Source organism: Rhamphochromis sp. 'chilingali' (assembly GCF_963969265.1).
Source record: "Rhamphochromis sp. 'chilingali' genome assembly, chromosome: 3".
Classification (NCBI taxonomy): Eukaryota; Metazoa; Chordata; class Actinopteri; order Cichliformes; family Cichlidae; genus Rhamphochromis; species Rhamphochromis sp. 'chilingali'.
The window spans coordinates 1,881,233-1,900,230 of NC_137931.1; the positions used below are offsets into that span (position 1 = coordinate 1,881,233).

The 18,998-nt window shown below is 44.4% G+C and overlaps 2 protein-coding genes across 3 annotated transcripts; one reads left to right on the forward strand and one right to left on the reverse strand.

The window, feature by feature from the left end:
• Positions 1 to 115: 115 nt before the first annotated feature.
• On the forward strand, positions 116 to 3,179 carry arl6ip6 (ADP-ribosylation factor-like 6 interacting protein 6). 2 transcript variants are annotated; one of them, XM_080877914.1, is made up of 5 exons: positions 116 to 183; positions 549 to 696; positions 1,206 to 1,259; positions 1,773 to 1,905; positions 2,999 to 3,179. In XM_080877914.1, exons 2-5 carry the CDS (start codon positions 555 to 557, stop codon positions 3,090 to 3,092), a joined length of 423 nt encoding a protein of 140 aa, XP_080734040.1. In that variant the 5' UTR covers positions 116 to 183; positions 549 to 554; the 3' UTR covers positions 3,093 to 3,179. The 2 variants fall into 2 exon arrangements, with proteins under 2 accessions (XP_080734040.1, XP_080734039.1); XM_080877913.1 differs by lacking the exon at positions 116 to 183 and adding an exon at positions 252 to 435.
• Positions 3,180 to 9,342: 6,163 nt separating this feature from the next.
• On the reverse strand, positions 9,343 to 18,664 carry slc19a2 (solute carrier family 19 member 2). Its single transcript, XM_080877897.1, has 6 exons — positions 18,479 to 18,664; positions 16,487 to 17,053; positions 16,143 to 16,389; positions 15,843 to 16,032; positions 15,296 to 15,437; positions 9,343 to 15,206 (listed from the first exon to the last, which is right to left on the reverse strand). Exons 1-6 carry the CDS (start codon positions 18,599 to 18,601, stop codon positions 15,003 to 15,005), a joined length of 1,473 nt encoding a protein of 490 aa, XP_080734023.1. The 5' UTR covers positions 18,602 to 18,664; the 3' UTR covers positions 9,343 to 15,002.
• Positions 18,665 to 18,998: the final 334 nt, after the last annotated feature.

Consider the following 18,998-nt stretch of genomic DNA (forward strand, 5'->3'; position numbering starts at 1 on the left):
TGCAGATCAATGACTGTCGGAGCTTTCTACAGTCACTGGTGCAGATTAATATCAGCCAATCAATCATACAAATTTCCATCCATTCTCTTCCGCTTATCCAGTTCAGGTTCGCCGGTGGGCTGGGGCCTATCCCAGCTGTCTTAGGAGAGGCTCACTCAAAATCTTTGTGAAGAGTGAAACACGGTAAACTGCTCTTTCTGCCTGATACTTTACCATAACTGAATTTAAAAGAAACATATATAAAAAAATATTTAAAGGACTGTAAGTGGCCTAGCTAAGCTTGTTTCCACATATTTAACTGTGGCAGTTTAAACTACACCAACGGAACCCCCGCGGGGACAGTTTTGTGTGCGGAAGCGAAAAGTTCAAACATGTAATCAGCAGTTCCTGGTACAAGTTAAAAGCAGTCGGGTCGTCACTGTGAGCATGTCATCGGTCTGTATATTCACAAACTGTCCCTGTGTGTATAAGAACGCTTCGTTCTGCTGAGCGCGGCTGTGAAAAGGTTTGATTTGCAGACGTTTTCATTTGTTCGTTTGCGTGAGCAGCGTTACATGTTCGGACAGGAGCCCGCCAGGAGCGCGAGGCGGAACGGCCCCAAACCATGGCCCGTGGTCGCGCTGTCGGTGCTGGGCTCGGCCGGAGCAGTGGCCGCGGTCGGGTTTCTCTGCGCCCTCATCTACCCCATACTCAAAGGTAAGCGCGCGGCCCTGTACCGCACGCGCAAATCAGGATCAGATCAGTGGGATCAGAAAAGGAAAAAACAGTTTTTACTGTAGGATGATCGGTCAGTCCAAAGGCATGTTTATAATACAGTCATCACCAGCAAATGCTTTAAGTATTAAATACATTTGTTCAATGATGTTTCATTATTGCACATAATAATGAATAAATGCACATCTGTGGATGATTTCTTTGCATGTGTGCACTGGATGGGTTGTTGCCGACAGCTGGTGAGAATCTCATGTCAGTAACACCTTATAACATGTTAGGAAATATATTTACTTAGAAAACTGCTGACATGTCAAATATTTATTATATCATTATAAAATATATATATATATATATATATATATATATATATATATATATATATATAACTTGTTTTTATTTCCGAGCTCTGTTAAAGTGCTCGTCTGGCACAGGACCAGATGGGATCTGGCTTTTTAACAAGTGTTGGTCAGCATAAGTTGTGATTGTTTCAGAGCTGCGGGCAGAGAGGGTGACAGGAGAGGATGGCACTGAGGAGAAGATGCTCGGTAAGTATAAGCTCTGTATTTACTGCTCCGTCCAGATACTTGTGTTCACCATCATGCTCGGTTTACACTGTCTTTGGTTCCATGTGCAGCACATATACTTAGAGAAAGCTCTAATACCATGTTTCAACATTTCTGAAAAGTACTGTACAAAGTAACTGGTGTAAATATCTGAGGGCTGCAGCTTTCATTACTTATTATTCTGCAAAATCTTAGCAGCTAATCTTTACTAAAGTAACAAAAGAGATGCACATAACAACAACTTTGCCATAGACATGTTTATTTAGACTGTGGGTCACCTGCTGTCCAAAAGTTCTGTGTTTCTGTATATATTGTTTTTATTGTAACACCAAAACAAAAACATGTTTTATCAGTACGGAGTGGAAGCAGTCAAACTCAGTGTGACAAGGACGATGCTGTTGCTCCAACAGTGGTTTCTCCCTTATTGTGTAAAACAAGGGAAGAGATCCAGGCTGTAGAAACTGTAAACCCTGATCCTGCACTGTGTGTAATCAGGCTTCTGGAGTCTCCTGGTCCTGTCAGTATTAGTAGGATGCATCTGCTGCGTCTTCTCGTGGATGCTCACCTACCTTGACTCGTTCCAGCCTGGTATGGATTTCCCGACACTGCGGACAGTGGCCCACGTCAGGTAACACGCTGGGATACGCTTTGTATGAGCAGAAGAATCAGGAATTCTCCCTTATAATGCTGATTTCTTACACGTTTTTTCTCTTCTGTTCTTCACATCAAACAAATTTGAATATTACACAAAGAAAACCTGAGTGAATACCAAGTGTAGTTTTCATTTATTAAGACAATCTATCCTAATCTACCTGGTCCCTGAACTCTTCTAAAGTAACTGGCCCTTGTTCCAGCATGAACAGCCTGTTTAAGGCCAAACAGTCTCAATCTGGTTTCAGTCTGGACTTTGACTGGGTCACTGCCAAACCTTCATTTAGTTATTGAGCCATTCAGAGGTGGACTTGCTGCTGTTTTTGGAGACTTCACACTCCAACAGATGCATTAGAGAGGAACCTGGGGTTCAGTATTTCGCCCGAGATATTTCACACGTAGATCTAAACAGTGAGGAATCAAACCACCAACCTCCTGAGTTACAGACATCCGCTGTTCCCGAAGCAGCGAGCCTTTGTGTTCTTTCGTCCCCTTAATGAATGAAATAATGATTTAAAACCTGCATTTGTATTTATTCGATTGGTTATTTAAGAAACATTTAAGTCTAACAAATGTGAAAAAAAGGGAAATACTTTTATACCCTATATTATACTTAACTCATTCACTGCCAGGGTTTTTGAGCATTTTTACTCATTTTTGAAGAGCCACAGAAAACTGTGTGTTATGATCATATAAACGCTGAACCTACCAAAATGAAGAACAGACTCTCTTCTTCCATCCAAAAAAAAAAGCTTGTTTCTACCATTTTCCATTCTTTAGTAATCAGCTGTAGAAGAGAGGTGGGTTCCACCAAAAATGCCTGTTTTGACCACAAAAAGGGAGAAAACGAGCTTTTTGTGAAAAATACATTTCAAGCAGTCTGATGTTCACTGACAAGCTGCCCGAGGTTGTATTCTAGCCCCTCCCATTGGAAACGTAATTGACGTCTATAGACGTCAATGGCAGTGAATGAGTTAAATGTACAGTACTGTAAGACAGTTTTACAGTACTGTACATTTAATTTCTTGATATTAAAATAACACTAATCAATAATATCTCTCTTCTTCTAGAGACGCTTCTGACCGTGGCTTCCACGTGGGATATGGAGTTGCTGTTCTTAATGGCATCATGGCCATGCTCACCATCATCTGGAGTCTCTGCTGACACACACACACACACACACACACACACACACACACACACACACACACACACACACACACACACACTCATCCAAGCCCAGGGAAATAACCACAGTAGTTTTAATGTGCTGTTATTGCTGCTAAAACGTGATCACACAGCTGTGCACTAACTGAAGACACCTTCTGTAACACTGGTGATGAAGCTGCAGCTTTCACACACAGCCTGTGTTTACCTGCAGGTGGATGGACACAGCAGCTTCCAGGCTGCAGCCTTGGATTAAAGCTCTGTATGTGGGGCTGTAAGCAGTTCAAACTCTGACACACTGCATGTCTTCAGATGAGACTGTGAACAGTTGATTAACCACCCAAACAGGAATGTTACATGCTCAGGTCTAACATGGCAGCTTTGGTCAAATTTGAAAAAACAAAAGAATTAAACTTCTTAGTGCTGATGAATTGTTTTCGTCTTTATTTCTCCGGGTCGGCTCGCTTCACCTGAAGGCTGAACAAAGCTTTGAAAGTTGTTAAAAAGACAGAACAATTCTTCAATGTCTTTAAAAAGCTTTAAAGAGTTTTAATTGCATTAACAATTTATAGCAACGTGCATTCTGCAGTTTTAATATGTAATAAGATTTGTGGTTTAAATGCCAAACTCTCATTTTATCAGATTAAACTCAGTGGCCTTTCCACTTGTAAATGCTTTGCTAGATTAAAGGTTTTGGGACATGTTAATAATGATCAGCTTGTGAAGAAAGTGTAAGTTTTCACGTTTTCCCTCCAGTGGGTCAGAGCCGCTTCATGACAGGGACCTATAGAACTTTATATGTGGTTTTTATGTTCTAGCTGAAGTGTGTTAATAAAGGGAGCTTATGAATGCTTTCATATTATTTACATTTTCATGGTATGGGACGATGATCTGATCATCTGACCACCACCTGATCCAAAGAGCCATTTAGATGGCCCCTGTGACAGATTTGTCACTCAGAGCTCCAGCACTGAGTCTAGGGAGGGTGCCTGATGACCTGGTGCAGCCTGAACAAACAACATGGGCCCAGCTTCCTGTGGGCTCTCCAAGCGTCAGATGGGATGTCGAGGGCAGAAGCAGTCCGATGCACTGGTGCTGAGGCCGGCCACTGGGGCGCAGAAACTCAGATGTTTGAAAGAGCCTGAGTGAGTGTGTGAGGTTGATGTAGTCACAACAGATGATTCATCCATCAGATTCCCAGAGGGAGAACACGCCTTCACTGCTCTGGAGTCTAGTGGCGGCGTGCTTTACACCGCTACATCTGATGCTTTGCATTGGGCTTGGTGATGTAAGGCTGGGATGAAGAACCAGTTTCATCTGAAGGCCACATGAAGTTTGGAGGTCTGTACTGAAAGTTGGCCACTAGGTACTTCAGCATCTGTGTTTTACGTTGCTTACCGCTTGGTGGCTGAGTTGCTGTCCTTCCCCATCGCGCCCACTTTGTTGTTCGCTTCCACTCACAGCTCTCTGTGGAGTCTTTAGTAACGAGGGAATGTCAAAACTCACCTTATTGCAGAAGGTGCATCCCATCGCCGTAAAACGCTGGAATTCACGGAGCTCCTGAGAGCAACGCACTCTTCCACAAATGTTTGCAGAAGCAGGCTGCACAGGTGCTTGAGTTTGCACACCTGTGGCCATAGAAGTGACACCTGAACTCGCTGATTTGGACGGGTGAGTGAATACTTTTGGCGCTTTCACTTTCCAGTCACTAAAGTCATATTTAAAACCTTAAAGACATCTGGAGACATCTGGTGGCCAACAGTATGAAGAGCAGCTCTACAACGTGCACTGCTTCATTGTGAGGCTATCACGCCTCCACACGGTGCTTCTGATGCAGTGTGTTGTTGTTGTTTTGGAACACGCACCAGTTTTTATTGTCTTTGCAAAGATGAGAGAAAAAACTTTTTGCATCATTGTTTAATAAATGAATTGGCCTCCAGTGATCCAGATATAATTGATCCTTGTTCCCCATTATCGTGTAATCCCTGAAACACAGCAGGCAGAAGCAGAGCTGTAAAATGACAAGTCTCTCTACATCCACACTCTCCTTCTAATTCATCATTGCCTGGTCATTTGTCATCTTTTACCCGAGTTCCCTCAGGCAGGCTTTGAATTCCTGATATTGTCTTGGAATTTCTCAAAGAAATGTTAGATGAGGAATACGGTTTTTGAAAAAAAAAAACAGGCCAAATAGGAAAAGAACTGTGATGAACTATTAATGGGAGTCTTATTAATTATCGTTTCAAGGAAATACTTTGAAATATTGCAGAACAAATGTCTCCTTCTGCGAGCCGTTTCCCTCTGGATCTGAAAAACGCCACCCGGCCTTATCCTCTCTGTCACTGCTACGTTGTTAGAGGTCAGTCATGAACCAGAATAAACTGTATGGGATTTATATTGATATTAAGAGTACCCATCAATCTGAATTGACGGCTGACCACAGAACATTCCTTATAAAATTGCGACACCTGCTGATTGGTTTGTGCCAAAGGAGACTCAGATATCAGGTTCCTGTTGGCTGTGCGTGGCCTTGCTGAACCAAATTCACTTCAGCACGTTTTTCTGTACAGTAAAGAAACAGAAGCTTTCTTTAACACTTGTGCAATAAGCAGGAACAGTGAAGTGGACACTATGTGAAAAACATCCCCAGTTCCACCCAGTCATGTTTTCAATCACAAGTCTAGTCCTCACCTCTGCCATATGCTTCCTGCCAGTAAAAAGACTTTTATTTTGAAAATTATTCATATAGAACAAAAATCAGTTTTTATGTGTTTAAAACCAGAATAACAGTGGGAACACTGCAGGGCCTAATCTTTTTAGGATGTCCATCTCCTTTCCAGCACAAACCTCAGTCTTAGTCTCCCAGATTATTAATCACAGAAACCAGAAAGCACAGGTGTCGTTCTCTCAGTGAGTCTGCTGCTTGTGTCACTGGAAATCCACTAAAAGTTCAGTAATGCTGGGATATCAGCTAGAAGGTCCTAAATGTGCTGCAAGACAGTGTGGAAATAATGCAGGAAAGGTGGCTGAAAACAGACGTTCTCAGCTGCTCTTTACAAGTCCAAACATCCGCTGCATTACAGACTCGTGCCACAGCTGGTGTTCTTGTGAAACGTTTTCATGCACCTTTCACGCTTTTCTTCCTATTCCCACTGCATCTCATCAAGATTCAATTTGATTTGCACAGCGCCAAATCACAACAGTCGCCTCAGGGTGCTTTATATTATAAAGTACAACAATACATACAAAAGAAGCTGCTTGAAGGCACAATCCTCACATTGTGTAATTATTTAACAAAAACTGTGTGCACCACGTTTGGTGACATTCAACTTTGTACAGAAAAGTGAGTCTGAATTTCTGTGAGTTGAAGCTGATAAGTTACTGTTGCCAAAGGTGGTTCTACACACTGTTGCATAGTGGGGGTGGGGAGGGGTTACATTTTGACACACTGCTTCTGCATTTTGGACGAGTTACTGTGAACTAAACAATAGCAGAGTCTGAGAGGTCATGCTGTTCACCTGAGGTTGTATTTACTTCATATTAGAACCTGGTAATAACCAGATGATTCGTCTTATGATGTCTAAACAGATAAAACCTTGGATGTGGCAGAGGATGATCCTGGTATGTGAAGACGAGAAGTCTGTACTTGAGTTTAAAACTTTAAAGGACGCTGATGCCACCAGCAGTGATGGCAGACCACTAGGTTTAGATTTGATGACCTCAGGCTAAGAGAAGGGCGCATACATTGTTGGGATTTAAATATATATATTAATGCTTATTTTGCTGATTACATTGTATTATGTATAAGAGAGGGCCAGGAAACTGCATGTTTTTGCAGAGCATGGTAACTGCAGGCAGAAAGGGAAACTAAGCAGAGTGTTTGATCGAAACTTAAAGTGTGTGTGACGTCTATATGAATAACGCATCAGACCTGAGCTCGTGTTCGGGTCTCCATATTCCGGAATATTGTTAAATCCTCCCAATTCTTTCGATCTTTGGGCTGAAGGAAGGACACTACTCGGTGTATAAATGCTCCTTCAACAGTGCTTTATTCCATACAATTCAACACTTTTGAGCATAAACCATCCGGATGGGGAGACATGCATGCAGAGGGTCACAGCAAATCTCAAGATGGTGCAGGCTGACTCAACCCTGCACCATCTTGAGACTCAACCTCTGGTGGGGGCCAACAGAGGCTATCGTAAAAACCCAAACATCCACATTCTTTCTCTCTCTCAGTGAGCCTGAGTCATGACCTTGGCTTCCTGTGCAGTCTGTTCTGTTCTCTTCTAATCAGACAAGCAAGGTCCTGACTCTCTGAAAACAGTATTTCTTATGACTCAGCAGTATAATGCATCATAAAACAATATCATTCATTCACAATGAATCAGCAGTCTGATCTAATACAAATCAATTTAACAAATGTAATAGTTACCACCTTCTTCTAATTCAGGAGAATAATACAAACTAAAACTACATAATAATTCACAAGCTTTAATTAGGGGTCTAACATAGCATAAGATATAATTTAATTATAATATAATAATCCCACAATATGTAACATGAAAGATCATTTTTTAAGTTAGACCACGTTGAGCCGTGTCTTTCTTTGCCGTAGGGAATACAAAGAACTGAGATTTAATAACATATATATACACACGTATATATATATATATATATATATATATATATATATGTGTGTGTGTGTATGTATATACATGTATATCCTCAATGTTAAAATGTTACCTAGATCTGATTGGTAGCCAGTGTAGCGACTTTAACCCTTGTGTGGTGTTCATATTTTTGTTACTCAGCCAGTGTTCATGGGTCTGGTGGACCCGCTAGAGTTTTGGCTTTCCAAATTAACACTATCAAACAATTTTATGTTAAATTACTCAACAGATGTTTACTTCATCCCAATTACAAACCATATGAACAGCAAACATGGTTAATTTTTTCCCTTTACCTTTGTTAGATCACATTTATGAATTAATGTGCTTCTCGTTTTTTTATAAAATGTTATAAAAAAATGAATAAGTTATAATCAAGTGGAGTGAGTGGAAAGACACAACACATTTACACGTGAAGCAATATGTTTCACAACTAAATGGGATCAGCTGCTCATCAATGGTGACATTAGGCCCAGGGTTGTAAAACAGGGGGAGGTGGTGCACACACTTATCCCACACTGTCCTGATGGCAGCTAGCTTGTCTCTCTGCCGTCGAGCTGGTCTGTCGTCTCTGTTATCAAAACGGATAATCCTGGAAATTTTGTGGAAGTTTTCCAGAGACATTGATGCACGGAAAGGTTCTTGCCGGTTTCTGCATCCCACAGGATTCTGTCGATTCCCCTTTGGACCTGAAAACTCCTGCAAGGATAAGAACCCCAAAGTAGGCCTTTGGGGTTCTTAGATGAATTTGGTCCATCTCCTTCCACCTCTCTCCAAAAACACACCGTCCTTCTAGATTACTGCAATCCAGAATAATTTTCTGGATGGAATCTGGGATGAAAAGCTCAAATGAAGACTTGATGTCCTGCACATGAGTAACTTCAGCCGTGTTGGCCCTGGCTTATCACAGTAACAGCTCTGCAGGGTGGCTCATTTCTTGTGCAAGAAGACCATTCAATGTCACCAGTTATTGACATCCATATTTCTTCACTTGCTGTCTGGTGGGCTTGTTCTGGTCCTGGAGCTGGCTGCAGATGGGGTGCTCGTCTTCGTTTTGTTACTAAATGATGCTCAACCTCATCCTCTTCTTCAAAGTCACTGTCAGACTCTGAATTTTCAGAAATGTGAAATGTTCTGAAACCTCTTTGTCAACATCATCATCCGAAGCCCCTCTCTCTTCCAAAATCAATTGGATGGCAAAGTCTTATTTATAGTATTATGCCCCTAATTTGCAGGTGGGACAGGGTATGAGAAAATAAAATTTGGATCCCTCAAGAAAGAGGGTAAAATGTGTGAGATGTCAGAGCAGACGGTGTTGATAGTTGAATTTTCAACAATGTTGCAACTTTGTGCGGAGCAGGAGGGGAAGAAAACACTATCAGCAGCACCAGAGAGGAGGAGGACAGAGTGTGGGAACACAGGACCTGCACTTTCAACACTTTTATTAGACCTGGGTCCAGTGGACCCGAACACCTTGTATGTAATGTAAATGCGTGGGGGGAGGTACAGTATGAGGTCATTGAAAATTAGTTTGGATTTATGTTCTTCACAGAAAATAAGCCAAAGCCAATGAATTTCAGGTTGAAAAAATTATTGTTTAATTGTTCTTTTGAAAAAAACTGAAAACGGGTCTCACAGACCCGAACACCATACAAGGGTTAAAACAGGAGTTATAGGAGCTCCTCTGTTTGAGCGAGTCATATAACCTGTCTGTCCTGTTGAGCTGGAGCACCGTCTTTCCACCTGCCTAGACATAGTTCACTCGTTAAACAGGAACTTGGCAACTTAACTATCCTGTTGTTGTTGTTAAGTTAGGTGATTGGGCCAGCTTCCAGTGATGCAAAGACGAGCCTGTGTGAAGCCTGAACAAGATCCCAAAAACAACAAAAAGCCATCCATCCCAAACTTCAGGGACCCAATCCCAGCGGCCCCAGGCTGAGGCGTGTTCCAATGTTGTATATGTACAAGGTAGATGTATTAAAAAATACATCTTTAGACATGTATGACACACAGAGAGGGTTTCACAGCATAACCAACCATGGACTTCTGCTGTTGTGTATGTGACTAGTATGGCTGTAGGCCCTTATTCTGAACAAAAAGACTGGAAAAGAAAGAAATAACAGTACAGTTAAAGTTTATTTTAGTCTGAACATGAATCAGAGAAACACCAATAAAATGTTGTTATTATTGCATAGACCAGATAAGAATCCCCCGTGTCTTTGTGGGGGAGAAGCAGTCGAGTCGGACACCTTCAGTTTAGGCAGGCGAACGCACACATCACATGTAGACAAACATTCATGAATCGTTGAGTGCACACTGATCACTTCATGTCAGATGTTGGAGGATCTCCAGCTTGTGTAACACTGACCGTCTCCATGGGAAACGGTCACAGGAAAAAGGCACAGTTCATCCAGACCAATGTTTCAAGTCACTGATTGGCTCCTCCGGTTTGCAGCCGTCTGTAAGGTAGACGTGTTCTCTACTCGTCTGCATGACAGAGTAACTGCAATGTTTCAAATTATTTCATACTTTAAAAATAAATACATAAATCCTTTATAATGTCCATCCACATTTATACCCCCCCCCCCCACCAAAGCAGTGGAATGAATATTAATTTAATGTGAGAGCTTGAGTTACAGCACACAGCTGCCTGTGGAGGCGGCAGTGTGCTCGTTTGCTTGCTGCATCCGCTCACAGCTACTGCAGACAGCCTTGGAAGAACAGGGTGTCACCCGGGCATTTATGTCTTATGTATCGATTTGCTCACGATTCATTTTGGTTGGTGCAACACAATTTGGTGGCCACATTTAGACAAAGCTTTCTGCTGTTGGAGGAAAGCAGCAGGAATGTGTTTCAAAGCCTGGGCTGGTGGGACTCTGTAGTCTGTGTGATGATTTCATTCAGTGGGTAAAAAGGCAGCCATCAGGTCAGCCAGCTGCTCTGTACTCAAACATCTTTGTCAATTATCTGTATGAAGGCGCGCGCACGCACACGCACACGCACACGGTATAATCAGTCACACTGATACTGACACAAAATAAATGCTCATCTCAAAAAACCGTCCAAGTGCTGATGGATGATAGTGAAATATGCAAATATGAAATAAGTTTTCAACACATGTTTAGTTTAAATGTGAAGCAGACTGACAATGAAACATCTGATCTGCTGGATTCAGATGTTTAGCTCCAGTCTCTGCTGAACGACTCTCTGCTCAATCACACATACAAGCTCCACTCAGGGTGAACTAATCGCTCAGCTGCTCGGACTGAACACTTAGTTTCTCCATCTCTCAGTCTGCTCGTCAGCACACACACACACACACACACACACACACACACACACACACACGCGCGCGCACACGCACACACACACACACAGTTTGCTATCCTCGTGGGGACATCCCATTGACATAATGCTTTTCCTAGCTGTATAGCCTAACCCTTTACACTGGTATCATAGACGCTTTAAATTACAAGACTACTTTGCAGACGATGACTTTCGTAGCGAGCCCGTTGTCTTACCATCGGTTTGGGAGCTGGAGTGGGGAGCCATGATATACCCCTAATTAAAGATTGTGAAATTATGTAGTTTTAGTTCGTATTATTCTCCTGAATTAGAAGAAGGTGGTAACTATTACAGTTATTAGACTGATTTGTATTACATTAGACTGCTGCTTCAGTGTGAATGAATGATATCGTTTATACTGCTGAGTCATAAGAAATCCTGGTTTCAGAGTCAGGACCTGCTGTTCTGATAGCAGAGGAGACAGAGCACATTCCACGGGAGCTTCACCCCCACCGTTGTTGAAGGCAGACAAAATAGGGAGCAGCCAAGGCCATAAGTCAGGCTCGCTAGGAGTTAGAGAGAATGTGAATGTTTGGGTTTTTACGACTAGGTGGGGGCCAACAGAGGCTAGAAGAGTTTGAGTCACCCTCCACCAGTTTGAGATTTGCTGTGACCCTCTGCATGCATGTCTCCCCATCCGGATGGTTTATGCTCAAAAGTGTTGAATTGTATGGAATAAAGCACTGTTGAAGGAGCATTTATACACCGAGTAGTGTCCTTCCTTCAGCCCAAAGATCGAAAGAATTGGGAGGATTTAACAACAGGGAGACTGTCCATTCATTACACAAGAAATACATCGCTGCGAAACAGCACGATTATCTGCTAAAGGACACGAACTATTTTCTGCAAATGATTCGCTCCATAGCAGATAACACGTATATACAATAGATATCGATAGCTTGTTCACTAACGTAAACACACGGATGCGTTTGAGAGGCGTGACGAACATCTTTCGGCGTTACCCAAACGCTGTGCGTCCTGAAATCCTCCAACTTCTGGAGATCTGCCTTACTGACGATACGTATCATTTACAGACTGAACAGCCCTGGACCAAAGACATGCACCATCTGATGCTAACACCGATATGAGTGAGTGGGAGGCGCTGACCAAATGCCCGCTACAACCGCCCTTTTATTTTCGGTTTTTAGATGACATCATAGGCGCATGGCGAGGACATGTTTAAACAAGTTGTAGACAACACACGCCATCAGTCTATAAAGCTCAAACAGGAACACGGCGAGTCGGAAATAAACTTCCTAGACACTACGGTCTTTTTTGAAAATGAAAAGGATTGTAAGAGGTTGTGGACTAGGGCACATTTTAAACCCACGGATACACATGCGCTCCTACACAAATTAAGCCATCATCCGCCACACACATTTCAGGGAATAGTAAAATCTCAGATATTGAGGTTCTATAGAATATATAGCAGGGAGGCAGCTGCCATATTGTTCAGAAAACAAAGAAAAAACTATTCAGTGTAACAAGTGTGGGTTGATGTATGTGGGGCAGACTGGGGCCCACTTGAGAGCGCCTCTGCAACAGAACCTGTATGCCGTCCGGATGGACCGCGTATTTTACTGGGCCCTCATTCTAAGGAGCACAGAGGGGGCATCGGTAATCATGGGATTGGAGGCGAATCCTGGTTGGTCGGTCGGTCAGTTGAAAAGGATGGAGAGGGGGTGGATAGATTGAATGCTCCGTTAGGCCTTAATGTGAGATGCGGACTGGACATCCTTTTCTCCTTGGTTTAGAGGACATCATATATGGGTCGAGTGTGGTTCTTTGTAGTTGTCTCTTGTTTGGTTGCCTAAGGTATTGTAAAGTCTGAAAATAAACACTAAGAGAGCCCTAAACAGACATGTTGAATGTCATCCCAAATAAATAAATAAATAAATAAATAAAAGGTTAAAGGTTAGCATAAGTGAAAGAAAGTAAACAGGCTTTCGCCACGGAAACTGCAAGGCAGCATGGGATTGGCAAATACGGTTATGAATACTAATCGTATGTTGCAATTTCTGGTAATTTACTAGTTGCACAGTCTTAAAATTGTACACTGATATGAAAAAGTCAAATTGACACTATAGAAATGATCCCCTGGAGGCTGAATCCCCTCCAGAGTGGTGTTGGGAGACCTGACTTTCGAGGAGAAAATAGAAAAATAAAGGTAGAATATAAGCGGGTGAGAGTCGACTGTTTGTTGTAGCATACTTTGATTAGAGACCACAGCAGGTCTTATATGAAGAAAAATGGGGGTGATGGAAAATATCAGCAATATATAAGAATGGCATTCATAAGAAACAACGACGAAGAAGAGGAGCATGTTAACAGGAGGAAGAAGAACCGGTGGGAATCAGGATGCTGCAGCCGATCCCAGGACGGTGCGCCTAAGTTTTAAGGAAGAACTGAGTCGTAACTCCTAAATTGAGTGTGAAACATGCCCTCAAACGTGTGGGGACCCCACAAGTATAGTAAACCTCCAATCTATCACACACTCACACACACACACACACACACACACACACACACACACACACACACACACACACACACACACACACACACACACACACACACACACACACACACACACACACACACACAAAAAATTCTCAAATTTGATTTGTTAGGAATTTGTGCCAACCAATCAAGCTCAGACACACAAACACATTTAATACTTGCTCTGCAGCACAGAGGGAGGAGGGCTAATAACGTACCATTGCTACTGATTGTTCAGCAGTTTATATCAAGTCTAAGGAGCAGCCTGTGTGCGTATTGTACATTTATAGGAACAAACATCAGCTGTGTGTCTGCTTGTCAGAGCTCTTCAGTAATAAGTCATTGTGCGAGGCGAGTGCAGGCAGTCTGACATCTACCTTCTACTTACAGTCTACTCTGGCGCATAAAAAAGCGAGTGGACATTACTGAGCTCAGCCTGTGGATCCACACGCCTGCGTGTGAGGCTCTAATCGCTGTGGTGTGTCCTGGAGTCTAAGGAGCTTGGAAAGAAAAGCGTCTGGACTTCTTTAAGTTGCTTGAAGACGTTTCACCTCTCATCAGAGAAGCTTCTTCAGCGAGGGAGGATAAGAAGGACAGACGCAACAACATTGTCATCCCCTATGTAGCCGGTGTATCAGAGAAACTCAGGAGAGTTTTCTCCAAGCACGACATCCCGGTGTATTTCAGACCCAGCAACATGCTCAGACAGAAACTGGTTCACCCGAAAGACAAAACTCCAAAACACAGACTTAACAATGTGGTGTATGCTGTACAGTGCAGCGAGGAATGCTCAGACCTCTACATCGGAGAGACCAAACAGCCACTTCACAAGCGCATGGCACAACACAGAAGAGCCACCTCCACAGGACAAGACTCAGCAGTCCATCTGCATCTAAAGGTCAAAGGTCACTCTTTCAAGGATGCCAATGTTCACATTTTGGACAGAGAGGACAGATGGTTTGAAAGAGGAGTGAAAGAAGCATCTATGTCCACTGTGAGTGACCATCTTTGAACAGAGGCGGGGTTTACGACACCAACTCTCTGCCATCTATAATCCAGTTTTGAGATCCTTCCCAGACGCCTTAACGCCCACTCACATCCTGGGCCATCTGACCTCAGGAATTCGCATGATAAGGTGGGGCCAGGTTTCACAATGAACTCACCCGAAACTCTGGCTGATTGGGGCCCACACCCAGTTTCCCACCTTGGCTCAGGCGATTAGAGGATCATCAGGGGTCCTTTTGTCCCTCTGTGGGGGGAAACTCCCACTAGGTTTATATCTGGGACTCTCCACCATTTGACCTTAGAACTGAAGAAGCTTCTCAGATGAGAGGTGAAACGTCTTCAAGCAACTTAAAGAAGTCCAGACGCTTTTCTTTGCAAGCTCCTTAGACTACGATGACCTGGATGACTGAGAACCTTCACCGACACATGTCCTGGAGTCTGTGCCACCGATCGGTGGAGAGTCCGTCTCCGATTGCGCTCGGCTGCCGGGCAGAGGCTTCTGCTCAGAGTGCCGCCTGGAGACCAGTTTATAAAGCCCAGCAAAGAGGAAGATCGCAGAAATGACAGCAAAGTAGGCACCGTAGATGAAGAACTAAGGAAGGAAACAAAGAAGTTATCACATCTACATCGTGGAAGCTAAATAAGCACAACACAAGTTCTACATTTGTTATACTTCCTCACCTGAGTGAAGACTTTAAGGCCCAGGACAGAGGAGTCCACCACCACCAGCGTGAGCAGAGACTGCAGCAGCAGAGCCACAAAGGTGTTCACTCCAAACACCAGCGCATACCGCTGCATGTTCAGGCTGGCCACAACCTGATACCTGAGGGAGACAGATGAGTTTGAACAGACAAGCAGTCGCAGCGTGTGAGCAGTAACAGGAAGTCAGATGGAGAACAGTCTCCTCGTGTTTGCACACATGCACTTCTACAGTCAGCAGTGCTCCCACGCATTCAGCTCAATGTGCTCCTTATTCCAAACAACAATCTTCCCATGTCCTGTTAATCCCTCACATGGATTCAATTTCTGCTTTTAAATTTCCAGTAAGCTGTGCCAGAACTGCTTCATGGAATAACACTAATGTTTGCACTTCTGCCTGAAACGAGCCATGGAAGTGCTGCCGTCTCGGCCTGGTTTGACTTCTGGATCATCGCCGCGCGTGCACTGGACGTCGATACAGGATATCATGATACAGGATATCATATGTGGCTGGTGATTGGGTACTCACGTGGCCACAGTGATGAGCAGCATGTACGTGGTTCTAAAGAGAATGTAGAAGCTGTATGACAGCCAGATGTGCTCCGTGTTCATGACAAACACACACACAGCCATGAGCAGGGAGAGCACACACAGAGCCAACTCCCCCCACAGAGCCCAGGTCACAGGCAGGCAGCCCACCAGCAGCGCCGCCAGAGCCCCTGTGGACGAGAGGAACACAGAGCTGCTGTCAAAGGTCAGTCACGCTGGGAGAGTGTGCTCACGTCACAGCTTTACACAGTCTGCTGTGAAGCAACCAGAGCAGCCTCACCGAGGAGCGTGGACAGGGTCTCTACATAGCCGTTGTAGATGATGTTTTCCTTGGATGGAAGAATGTGCTCCCACAGCGGCTGAGAATAGTTGATGATCTGGAAGTAGCCACAGGTGGCCAGAGCCCACCACAGCGACCAGGCCAGCAGGGTGCGACACCTGTAGCACTGCACAAAGTCATCAAACAGCATCCGCAGGACCGCCACGAGCCCCCTGCTGCCACTTCCTGCCTCAGAGGACCTGGATGCCTGCACAGACAAATGCAGACGTGTGACCTCTTCACACAATCGTACAAACTCAGAATCTCTCATCACAGCCATGGCCAGATACGGCAGCTTCACTCACCCTGGAGATATCCGGCCTGTTCAGCGGCACCCTGCTGTCCGAATCCTCCGCCTTCTCCATCCTGGTGGCGGTTCTGCTGCTGCTGCGGGGCCTAGCCTCCTCTGCTCCTGCACGCCTGTGGAAGAACAAGCTCCTCTTGGGCATGGGGAGAAAGCAGGGCACCAGAAAAGCCACAGAGGCTGACGCCAGTGTAATGATGACGAGGTAGACCTTGTCAACTTCGGCCACGGATACCAGCAACTGACCGGTCAAAGACCCAGCCGCTGATCCGAACAAAGTCACGCTGCGGCAGTAAGCAGTCACTCTCTGGTAGTGCTCCGGCTCCACCACGCTGTAGATGTAGGAATAGTAGGCCACCTCTGAAGCTGTGGACAGACCGTAGAAAAACTCCAACAGCTGCATGGCCAGCATGCCCTGTGCCCTCCACAGCATGACATAGGTGACCACTAAGCTGCTGGCCTGGAGCACCAACACCGGCTTATAACAGAGGAAGTCAGTGGCCAGGAAGATGGGGAACAGCAGGAACAGATAGGAATACGTCCATACTGGAAAGATTTCATTGACAACCTGCAGACAGAAACAGTCACCGCATGGATTAGAGCTCCTTTCACTTTCCTTTGCATCAATAAATGACAAGGATGCTGTGCATTTGAAACCTGTCAGTGATCTTGCTGATCTCCTGTGCAGCTATCCTGCTCAGCACCGTACGGACGTGTGGCTCCGTTTTGTGAACATTAAACCTAACGTTAACGTTTTAGTTGAGGAATTACAGAGAGGTAAACTTACCTTGCAAAAACAAAAAAGTCTGCTCATTAATCGGCGTTACTTAAATAGCTAAGCCAGGCTCGGGGTACGACATGGTCGTCCCAGCCTTTGGACAGCGCAACAGTGGGCACATCCAAGCAGATTCAAGGTTTGCTTTCTGAAGGCCTGCTGAGAGCCTCAGCATTGTACAAGTAATTATTTAAGGATTAGCCAGAAATTCTGGTCATTTTTCAGGGAGATTACTCCGTCTACAGCGAGGGTCTCTGGGATTACTGCTCCAACACTGAGATCGCCATTTTCAGTCTTTCCTGCCTGACGCTGTACACTGCGGCACCATGCAACATCCCTGCGACAGCACATTTTGTAATAACTGTCATACTGCAAATGCAACAGTTCTTACGAAAAACAAAATGGGAAACATAAACCACACGTATGTCTGAAGGTTCTCAGTCATCGTAGTCAAAGGAGCTTGCAAAGTCCAGACGCTTTTCTTTGCAAGCTCCTTTGACAATAAACCACACGTACATGCAATAAAACAAAGTATTTTCACTTTGATATGACACCAGGACATGGTAAACTTTCAGAATCAGTCTCAAAAAACCTTCAAAACAATGCTAAAAGTAAGTCGTTTCTTATTATTTAAAGGTCCAGTTGCTGCCAACAACCAGCCCAGGCTCTCTCCTGCTGGGCTGACCCCAGCTCCACCATCTAGGAGGAGCCAGTGGTCTTTGTTCTGCTCTCCAGGACATTTGATGTGATCCTGATATTTGATGAGGGAGTCAGAGTGTGTAACAGCGGGATGAAGCAGCTACGTGACTCCATCCTTCAGACAGAGACACACAGGCAGGCTGAGCAGCTGATTAAAAGCATGTTACATCACATGTCTTGAGCCCCACGCCAGCAGCCCCCGCCCGCAGACTGGGGTGAGCTGGTCCGGGACGCCCTTTGTATCTCTGCTGCTTTCATAAACTTTAGTTTCTGCTTTGCTGATCTTTGCTGTTTATCAGCCAAATGACACTAAATGACGGAATCCTGATTAAGCGGGTTGCTGAGTGAGGAGGTTTTGGGGGTCCTCTGCGCGTGCCCGGCACCGCCTGTCCACAGCTTAGCTCCAACTTACTTCACGTGAACATTAACAGAGTGTAAACGCACGCTGATGCTACAGAGCGTGACGACACAACTAAGACGCGCCTCAGAGTCGCTGTTGCTAACAGCGAGCTAGCTCACCTGAGTCTCCGTCAGGTTCTTGTCTGGTCCCATCAGGTAGGCGGTGATGAAGGGCTCGCATGGCCGCATGCTGGTGAAGAAGCCGTAGACACAGAGCAGCACAGTGGGGAAAAACACCGACATGTCTGAAGCAGCATGACCTACGCCGGTCCTTCTTCTACTTCTTTCTTCTTCTTCTATCTTTTTATGGCGGTGCCAAACAACTTCAGGTACATTACCGCCACCTTCTGGACTGGAGTGTGAATCGCAACGCCGCGTTTATATGGACAGCTACTGCCCCCTGCCGGCCTGAAACAGGCTTTTCACACAGTTGTGTGACGAACGCTAAAGATGCAGGTGAAACTCAGAAAATCAGAATATCGCGCAAACTTTCATTTATTTCAGTAATCCAACTTAAAAGGCCAAACTTATATATGATATGAGACTCGTTACATGCAAAGTGAGATATTTCAAGCCTTTATTTGTTATCATTTTGATGATTGTGGCTTAAAGATTATGAAAAGCCCAAATTCAAGAGCTC

Excerpts from the sequence above, each read along its gene's own strand:
- slc19a2 (XM_080877897.1), bottom strand. The coding sequence starts at position 18,601 with ATGTCGGTGTTTTTCCCCACTGTGCTGCTCTGTGTCTACGGCTTCTTC. Across the intron at positions 15,438-15,842 it reads CTGCTCATCACTGTGGCCAC|GTATCAGGTTGTGGCCAGCC; the intron begins GTGAGTACCCAA and ends TGTCTCCCTCAG. Across the intron at positions 15,207-15,295 it reads GCCTTAAAGTCTTCACTCAG|TTCTTCATCTACGGTGCCTA; the intron begins GTGAGGAAGTAT and ends TTCCTTCCTTAG.
- arl6ip6 (XM_080877913.1), top strand. Across the intron at positions 1,260-1,772 it reads CACTGAGGAGAAGATGCTCG|GCTTCTGGAGTCTCCTGGTC; the intron begins GTAAGTATAAGC and ends GTGTGTAATCAG. Across the intron at positions 1,906-2,998 it reads CGGACAGTGGCCCACGTCAG|AGACGCTTCTGACCGTGGCT; the intron begins GTAACACGCTGG and ends CTCTTCTTCTAG.